The sequence below is a fragment of the Balearica regulorum genome, chromosome 19, assembly GCF_011004875.1.
Source record: "Balearica regulorum gibbericeps isolate bBalReg1 chromosome 19, bBalReg1.pri, whole genome shotgun sequence".
NCBI classification, from domain to species: Eukaryota; Metazoa; Chordata; class Aves; order Gruiformes; family Gruidae; genus Balearica; species Balearica regulorum.
In genome coordinates, this window is record NC_046202.1 from 5,971,122 (window position 1) to 5,980,250 (window position 9,129).

Sequence of the window (9,129 nt, forward strand, 5' to 3'; positions counted from 1 at the left end):
TCCTTTGGCAGATTCACCTTTGGGCTCATCTGCTGGATTCATCATAGTTAATCAGGAGATTAGATAGATTCTATTTCTGATGAGTGCTGGGCAGATATAGCTATTAACCTTTCACTGCAGAGCAAAGATGCCATTAACTGTGATCTGATAAGAACTATCCATAAAGCTGTGGTTAAGCACCAGAATTTAACTTTTTTTCCTTCCCCCCCCCCCCCCACGTTCATGGATCGAAGCCAAAAGGAAACGTGTTTGTGTTCCTGCCAGTTAAGGCAGGCAGCGAGGCTTTGGGGAGAGCCAGGAGAAGGACAAGGTGGCTGAGATTCCTCGTCACCTCCTGAAAGGGTTGAGTTTTCTTGAGCAGGGGCAGGCAAATGAGCTTGCTGCTTCTGCAGGGTGGAGCATCAGCCTGGTCTGAGGGCAGGCTGGCATTTCCTGGGCATGGCTTGCTCTTCCTCCTGTGCGTGCTCTGAACGAGGATGTCTTTTTGCATTATTCACTTTGCTCTGCATCAAAAAAAGACAAGCTCAGGTAGGAACTGCAATTTCTGGTCCTAATTGCACAATGGCGTGTTGTTGAGAGCCTGCTCGCCCTCAGAGCAGGTGTGAGAAGTAGGACAAGGCCAGGAATGCAGAACTCGGGGGAGGTGTGTCAGGGTTCCCGTGGTTCCTCACCTCCAGCATTAGCAGCCGGTGCTGCCAGTCCTGCTTCCAACTGGTCCTCGTGCCTGGCAGCCTCCACCTGCCCTTCGCATCGACTTTGCTCTTTCCCGATATTTCAAAGTGAGTTGCTGCAAAAAGACCTGGTGGGCATTGAGGTCAGCAGAAAGAAACAAATACTACTTGGTATTGCATCCAGCACAGAGCAGGGACAACCCTGAGGAGCTTAGCCAGGGCTAAGTGCAGCAGAGAGATATGCCAGCTCCTGTTTGAAGGAACAGACCATGGGAGATCTGCTGTGGAGCACCAACAACAGAACAAAGTTCAGCCAGTGCATAACAACTCCCCAAGTAGAGTACAGCAGTTAGCATCTTCCGTATCTGCATGGATATATGTTTTCCAGAGTCACCAATCCAGTCTCCTATGCCCTAGAAGTACAGACCTGATAAAGTAAAGCTGAGACATCAGACGGAGGGAAGGAGGTTGTTTTTAAAGCACTTTTTGCAAAGACCCTGCCAAAACTTCATGTGATTTAAACCCAAACTGCTATTGCCAGAGTTAAGAGCACAAAGTGGTTTTGCAGCATTAGGAGGTGAAAGGCCCTCAAGGAGGGAATGATCTCCTGTGATAAAGGGACATTACTGAGAAAGAGAAAGCTTCTGCTGAGCAGTTTAGAAGCCTCTGTGTGTTATCTTTCCCAAACACAGGGATTTCGTTAGGGCTTAGCTTTTATTTGCCCTTTCCTGCTTCCAGCTTCTGACCGCAATGATATTCCTGTGGCACCCAGCAGAGGCCACGCGATGCTTATGGACCGTTTCCTCTCAACTGCTCTTCTCTCTTGCGTGTCCTCTTGCGATGTACCCCTCACCAGTTCCCCAGCTTTTGGTCCTCAGAAGATCCCTCCTCTTCAGACACATTTCTGGAGGAAGCTACAGTCGTTTGCAGGGGGTCTGGACGGTGTCGGTCTCCCTCGCGTCCCCTGTATTGCGGGAGGCATAGCCTGTGTGTCCTGCCACCCCGAGGGAGGATGTGGAGGACAACTCCTCCATCCCAGAGTCCACCCTGGCTTGGCTCACCAGGCACCATGTGAGGAAGTACTGGCCTCTTAGCCGGGGGCTTGCATTTGGAGCGTGAAGGGGGGGCTAAGGAGCCACAGGGCTTGGCTCAAGCCAGGGTACGAAGATGGGGAAAAATCTAGAGGGAGGAATTTGGCCCCACATAAAAAAGGGGGATCACCTGGGAAGTCTCTGGAGGGGATGAGGGAGCCATGCTGGTTCTAGCTCTGCCCCAGGGAGGGCAAGCAGTCCAGGCCGTTCTCCGACCCAGCCGAGGAGTCCCGGGACGAACGGCCCTGGAGAAAGCGGATGATTTTGTCAATCGTGGCCTCCTGGTACTCGTGGGACCACCTGTGTTCGAGGGGAAAATTTCCGTTAATTTTTCTGTTGTGCGAGGTGCCATGAGATAGCTCAGTACATTCGGGTCAGGAGCCAGAGACCCCTCTCCTCCACCCTAGCTCTCTGGGAGCACCCTTTTGTCCTCTGGAAAACGGAGGAACATGATGCTGCAGGAAAGCCCCTTCCCCTGTGCCCTGTCTGGAGGGCTACGAGCAGGTTGGGGGGGTGCCAGCCTGGAGCACTGCTGCGCGGAGGGGGAGCAGGAGGCGAGAGAAACCCGGGTGAGCTGCAAAATCTGCCGGCATCACCCCTGCCTGAGGGGCTGGGGGCACAAGGGTGGGCGTCCTCTCCGTGGCAGTGGGGTGGGAAGCTCTGGTATACAGGGGAGCCCCAAGAACAAAAATAGCCAAAGGGTTATTTATGATGGGGACCTTTGCTCCCTTCATGCTCCGCAGTACCTGCAGTGACTCACCTCCCCTTTGGCCTGTTCTGCCTCCCTCATCCATTTCTCCCAATTGCCTCGTGCTGTTTGCTACTGCTTATGCAAGCTGTTCTCTCCAGATTTCAAGGAACACCATGGCACAGGTTCCTTTTACTTACTTGATACCATTAAATTTCAGGACAGCCCTCATGTCCTTGGGAAGTGTTTCTGGGTCCGGCCACTCAAAATGGTCTGTAACAGGTACAATGTTCTTTCCAGAGTTCAGGGCTGTCACAATCTCCTGCAGGAACATGCGAGTACTCAGGCTATGGCCCGTGTCAGCCCATCACCAGTCCCTTCCTGCTCCAACATCCACCAAGATCCCACCTGATGGCATCGCGTCTCCTACCTTGTGCACCCAGTCCTTGCACTCGGGGTCTCCCATGCATTTATCCAGTGCATTTGGCGAGAGGACCAGCACAAAATTGCGGGCGCTCATGACGCTTTGGATCAGCTTGTCCTCGAACTTCCCAGCCTCCAGCTTCTCCACATCGATGAACACGCTGAAGCCATGCAGCTGCAGGTGGACCTTCAGCAGGCTGGTGGCGAGAGGAGGCAGCACCGTGAGGAGAGCTACTGCCTGGGGTTCACACGCTCTCCCACCACGTTGGCCAAGATGTGGTGAGATAGAGGAGCAGCAAATGGGCTCCTACAGAGAATGGCGCAGTCCTTGAGATGCCAGCTGCCAGCCCAGCCTGCTTACAGCTGTCTGGCCCACGCAGAAAACACGGGAGCTGGACATTAACTCCCTGCTGTGATCCCCTACAGCCCCACGAGCACAGCGTGAGAAAAGGGTAAGTCAGTGTGAAAGAGGGACAGGGTGGCAGTGACAGGACTGAGAATGAGCCTGTCCACCGCGCAGCTTTTGGGACATGTTGTCCCCATTTGCACTGCAGCTTTTAACAGCCTCCCCCTCCTCCCCGCTGCAGCCTGCGGCTCTCCCAGCTCCACGCTCTTCCCACGACTGATCGCCAGCCTTTGCTCTGGGCTCCAGCCCAGCACCGTCAGGTTGCCTGCAGGACTCACCTGGCCAGCTGCGACCCGGTGCTCCTCCGGTAGCTGATAAATACATCAGTCCCATCAGATGCAGTTTGCAGCGTTATAGGGGAGTGAAGCATTTCTAGGCAGAGCAAAGAGCAACCAAAAGTTAAAAGCACCCAACAACTCATCCCAAACAACCCTCAATACTTGCCCCCACCCGCCTGCTCAGGCGCAGTGAGCAGCAGCGGGACCCGCACCCCTTGCAGCAGTGAGGATGCGGACGCGGTGGAAGCCCGTGTTGATGTGACAGTCCTCCTGCAGCTGCTGCTCCGTCACCCGGTGCAAGAAGTTGCGGTTGATGCCGCATGTCAGCAGGTTGTACGTGTACTGACGAAACTTGGGGTCGATGCCGCCCAGCCAGTCGGCCAGGTTGCTGCGGTCGCAGGTGGAATAGTTTGTGAAGGTCTTCAGCTCTGTCAGCTCCCGGAAAAACCTGGCAGAGAAATAAATGAAAGCGAGGAGTGGAGAGGGGAGGCTGCTGGACCAGATGGGATCTAGAGACATTGGGTATCACATCTTTGAGGACCAGGACACAGGAGAGAGTGCAGCTACTGCTGTGGTGAAGAATGAGCTAAAGAAATAAAGAGATGAACTGGTCTTCAGGACACAGAGGTATGAGCAGCTCAGCTAAGGGAGGAGAAGTTCGGGTGAGTTCCCGTCTTTCTGGGTAACTTGCAGGATCCCACCTCCCCTGTGCTATAGGTGGTCTCTCCCCATCCCACACCTCTCCCGTGCACTGGCCCCATCGCAGGAATCTCTCTGGGACTGCATGCTGCACTGCAAAAACCCTGGCAGTCCGGGTTTTGCATTTTGAGGATCTCTGCTGTTGTCTCTGCCAGAAGGGAAAGGCACAGACCTTTTCGCTGGCTCTGCCACCATGGTGATGGTCCTACCTCTTCCGAGTGATGCTGGAGTCCATCCCCAAATCCTCCTGCAGCTCCTCCTCCGTCAGTCTCAGGAGAATATCCCCATCGACCTGATGGTCCTGCCAAGAGAAATCCAGGCTGGAAAAGTCCCAAAAAAAGCTGTTGGGTGAGATGCTTACACCTCTGCTGCAAGATGGGGCAAAAGGGCCCATCCAGGTGTCCCTCTCCCAGCACGCAGCCCTACCAAGAAGGTCTGGCAGTATTTGTTGAATCCAATCTGCTGCAGCCACGTCTGCACCTCACAGGGCTTCCAGTTGGGAACTGTGGGCAGGATGCGCCGAGGAACCTCCTCCCCTATCATGCGCAGCACCTTTTTGGCCAGGGAGGAGGTGGTGCTGCTGGTGGAGTAGCACACTATCCTCTTCAGGCTCTGCGTAGCCCCAATCTCACTGAAAATCTGGGGACACAAAGAGAGAAGACAACACTTTGCTTTCCCTCCTCCACCCCACAACCTGTGCCAAGCCGTTGAAGGACCAGGGTGCTCGGTAAGCTCATAGGAGAGCAAAGGACACCAAGATGCAGTTGTGGCACCCCTTCCCATTTGCATCTCCTTCCTTCAGGCCAACCTACCCTTTACCTTTGTTTTCTTCTGCCTGGTTTTGATGGCAGCCTCCGTGCAGAGGTAGAAGGCAGCAATGCACTGCGCTTCCAGCCGCGAGCTGTCCAGCAAGGGTACCAGCCGCTGCAGGTCATCTGCCGTCCTCCCCTGGCTGTTGTCGCTGCTGCCCAACATCTCACAGGCAAACTGCTCCGGATCCAGCGAGGCGATGAATGGCTCCACCAGAGCCAGCGTCCCTGAGCGCTCCACCTCCTTCTCGATTTCTTTGTTAGTGGCCAGCACCGTGATGGCCAGGCACGCGTGCAGGCGGATTAGATCATCGTCTCTTGAGAACACCAGTGGGAAAAGCCACTCCGCTGTCCTCTTCTCGATCATCAGGCGCTGGTTGGCCTGCCCTCCATACATGGCACAGTTCGCCAAGGCCATGGCACAGTGCCGTAGCACGATGGGGTCCGTCCAGCGGCACCAGTAGAGGATAGCATCCAGGCCTCCATCAGAGATGAGCTGGAAACAGGTCTCCTCGGTGTGTTTGAACATGTGCTCCAGGATGCCGGAGACGCTCTGCGCCAGCTGAGGAACATCTCGCTCCTTGGCTAAGTTCAGAATCACTCCCAGACCAATCCGAGCGATCCGATCCCTGCAGGAAGGAGGCACAGGCAGGTGAGGGGCAGATGGCCATGCAGGGAGTCAGAATGGTGACTGGCCTGTGAACTGCCCCGTGCTTTGGTGGTGTTTGCCCATGACAGTGAGATGTTTCCCTGCGGAACGCGGCTGCCAGATATGCTGTCAGGCTGCGGTGCAGTGAGATGCGACAGGCTGGTGTTGGAAGAACCTGTCTGGGCCTGATGGAAGAGCTTGTGATGGAACAGGATGTGGGGTTGCATAGCCCAGGACCACCATGCCGAGGCTCTCGTGCTCGAGGTAAGACGTACGTAGCGATTAACAGCGCAGGGAAAGCTAATGCCATGGGAGACGTGCGAGAGACGGGGATCTGCCCGTCCTGAGATGGCAGCGTGGAGGTGGCTTGGAGGGAAGGTCTTTATTTCCCCAATGCTGCGCTCTCCTAGAAGAGAGGACAGCAAGAGCCTGGGGGCAGGCGGCCGAGGGTCACCAGCTGCTGATCAGTCACGGCTGGCTTTGGGAGCCCCGTGCTGCGAGGGTGGTCTTAAAATGACACCGGAATGGGTCTGTGCCCTCGAGGCATAAAGGGGGAAACGCTGGGGCGCTGGGGCGGATGCCCCGTGCCGTGCTGCTCATGAGGGCGGTGGTGCCTTTGGCCCCCAGCGATGGTGGGTTGAAGGCATGCCAGCCTCCCTGTGCTGGCAGGCAGGAAGAGCCTTTCTGGGAAGCCTGTGGCCCTCATGCCTCATGCTGACCTTGGGGTGGATTTGGCAGCAAACACTGTGGAGAGCTCTGGAAAAAAAGCCCTCAGCCTGGGACTGGCTCCAAGCCTGGACTTGGCCCCACGGAGCTGGATGACAAACACAGCCCTGCCAGGTCACCAACTCCCCGGAGACATGGGATGGAACTAGGAGCGGTCCAGCTCCTGGCTGAGCACAGATGCTGGGAGGGGTCTCTAAGCCAGAGGCTTGGACCCAGGGAAAGACCCCACAGCTCCTTGCCAGCGCCCACAGGCTGATGGTGGGTCAGGCTGCGGGGAGCGAGGGGCTGGGGGCCCCTGGCTGGTCTGAGATCCTGGCCCATGACCCGCTCCTGGAGCAGAGACGGCAACTCTGGCAGCTGCTTTCTCTTGCCAGGAAGCTAAGTGCTCAATTCAGACTATGCCAGTGATGTTTCCTGGGATTAATTCCACTCTAATGGACTTTCCCAATTTAGCTGTTGCTTCTTTTTGCCTGCCAGTGCGTGCAGCAAGGCTCAGGCTGTGAATCCACAACCTTACAGCAAGACACATTGCCCATGAAGCTGGAGGAAGACCGTAAACTTTGGCCAGGCTTCCTCGACACGCTCCCGAAGCCCTGGCTGGGGCTGGCTGGGCTTGGGCACACCAAGGGCAAGCAGAGCTGGCAGAGCCACGTGTTTGCCTGCAGCGTCCCACAACAGGAAAGCCTGATCCTGACTCAGCTGGAAGCAGGTCTACAGCTCTTCCCTGGGATCAGCATGCTGCCGGGGCATGCCAAACCAGGGGCAGGGCAGAGCGTGTTTGTGGTGTTTGAAGGGTGAGCTGCGTGCGGGCACTGCATCAGCACTGCTGTGCATTTAGATGTGTTGGATGCCACGTGTGTACAGGCCCCCTCATACGTGTGCTCATATATACACAGAATACGCTCCCACCCCATGTACGAGGAGCTTTGGCAGAGCCAGCCCCACACTGCTCACCTGTCCTGGGGTGCAGCACACGCATCTCCAGCCTCTGAGCTAGGGGCCATGGGCTGGGGGGCTCAGGGGGCCGCCAGCCAGCTGGCCCCCTCCTTATGGCCTCGCTCCAGCCCTGGTCAGCAGCAGAAGGTCTCTGGGAACCAGCTTCATCCTCCTCCTCCTGCTGCAGTTATGGCTACAGGGGAGTTGTGTCTCATCCTTGGGGTCAGATGCTCTGAGCCAGCCAAACCGACCCAGCTCAGCCACGAAGGGTGTCTTGGGCACGTCTGGGTGCCCCAGGCTGAGGGTGGCTCATGAGGACACCCCGATCCTCACCAGCATCCTGTGAGCTGGGGCTGGTCCTCCTCCCTCCAGCCATGGCAGTGGTGATGGGGTGGGGGGGGCAGGTCATGCCATTGCCTGGGCGTGATCAGCAAATTGGGGACCCCCGTGTGCAAGTACCAGGTGAGGGGGGACACGGTGTGGAGCCGAGAGGATTTGATGCACCAGGGGTGTGGGTGGGATGGGTGGAGGAAATCCCTGCTGTGCTGGGGGTGGTGGGCGCGCCCGCGGTGGGGAGGGCTGTGCCTGGCAGGGAGGGGGCTCTTTGCAGACTCACCTGTTTTCTGCCACCAGGATCTGCTCCAGGAGTTTCCCTGCCTGGCACTTGGTCTCCAGCTCTGCCGTGTACAGCAGGTTCAGCAGCAGGTCCAGGCCTCCCTCCAGGCGCATCACGTCACACAGCACTTTGGCCACATCCCTCCCCAACGTGGGCATCCCCCAGGCTTCCTCCACCAGCTGGAAGACCTCCGCGATGGCCTTCCTCAGCTCCGCAGGGCCGGCCGCCTGCTTGGCATGGACAATGGCCTGGTGCAGGGCGGGCAGGATCCGGTCCAAGGCTGCCCGCACATCGGTGTTCATCCCGGGGGAAACCTCCCGGTGCTCCCTGGAGCTGCCCCCGCCTGCCCAGCTGCCCACCTGGCTCACACACTCGGGCACCACCAGCCTCTCCGCACCCGACATGGCAAAGAACCGGCACAGTTTATAGAGGGAGACGAGCAGGGTGAGCACCATCGGCATCTCCTAGCGCAGCATCCTCCGTCACCTGCCCGCCGGGAGCACCCGGACAGGGCCACCACGCTCCTTGGGGGGACCGGAGCTGGCCGGGGGAAGGCGCAGGAGGGGCGACGGGGCTGGTGCGGGGTGCAGCCGCAGGGCTGGGCTGCCGGGTCCCTGTCCCCTCCCTGCCCTGCCGGGATGCGGAGCTGGAAGCGGTGGCAGGAGCCGCCTTCCCCGAGCCAGACTCAGCATCTCAGGTCCTCAGGGCTGATGTCACCCCGCGCAGGCGCCGCCTCTCCAAGGAGGGGCTCATCTCTGGGCAGCAGCATCCCCTTCCTCGCTGGAGATGCTCTGGCGTCACCCCAGACCCCTCCTTTCCCAGCCCTCCGCCTGTCCAGCCTGAGCTGGGGCTTGTCCCCTTGGCCTCATGGCCCATGTCCGTCCCCCTGTCGTGTGTACCCCTGCCCTTGCCCGAGCTGCTGCGGAGCCTGCGGTCACCCCCACGGCAGGCAGGGACCCCCAGGCTGCTGTTTTTGCAGCAGGTCTCTCCGGGGTGGAAGCAGAGGGCCAATCCCCGCAGTGGCGATGGTCACGGAGCGGTTGTGGCCATCCCGGCACTGCGTTTTGAACCCGTTTGGTATCCGTGCGGGGGGTGTGCGTGTAAATAGCTGCCTTTGCGTGGTGGAAATTCAGAGCA

At 58.0% G+C, this 9,129-nt stretch overlaps 1 protein-coding gene across 6 annotated transcripts; it reads right to left on the minus strand.

The window, feature by feature from the left end:
• Positions 1 to 207: 207 nt before the first annotated feature.
• SARM1 (sterile alpha and TIR motif containing 1) lies at positions 208 to 8,856 on the minus strand. 6 transcript variants are annotated; one of them, XR_012838349.1, is made up of 11 exons: positions 7,993 to 8,856; positions 5,076 to 5,694; positions 4,683 to 4,895; positions 4,466 to 4,557; positions 3,770 to 4,005; positions 3,558 to 3,651; positions 2,881 to 3,070; positions 2,651 to 2,772; positions 1,893 to 2,007; positions 672 to 1,084; positions 208 to 503 (listed from the first exon to the last, which is right to left on the minus strand). XR_012838349.1 is itself a non-coding variant. In XM_075771265.1 (10 exons), the coding sequence occupies exons 1-10, from the start codon at positions 8,451 to 8,453 to the stop codon at positions 893 to 895; spliced, it is 2,334 nt and encodes a 777-aa protein (XP_075627380.1). In that variant the 5' UTR covers positions 8,454 to 8,856; the 3' UTR covers positions 208 to 892. The 6 variants fall into 6 exon arrangements, 5 of the variants coding, with proteins under 5 accessions (XP_075627380.1, XP_075627381.1, XP_075627382.1 ...); XM_075771265.1 differs by having other exon boundaries at positions 208 to 1,084; XM_075771266.1 differs by lacking the exon at positions 208 to 503 and having other exon boundaries at positions 945 to 1,635.
• Positions 8,857 to 9,129: the final 273 nt, after the last annotated feature.

Bases quoted from the DNA above. Each gene is read 5' to 3' on its own strand.
- SARM1 (XM_075771265.1), bottom strand. From the start codon at position 8,453: ATGCCGATGGTGCTCACCCTGCTCGTCTCCCTCTATAAACTGTGCCGG. The intron at 4,896-5,075 runs GTAAAGGGTAGG...TTGTGTCCCCAG, and splicing joins CCAGGCAGAAGAAAACAAAG to ATTTTCAGTGAGATTGGGGC. The intron at 4,558-4,682 runs GTAGGGCTGCGT...TTCTCTTGGCAG, and splicing joins AATACTGCCAGACCTTCTTG to GACCATCAGGTCGATGGGGA.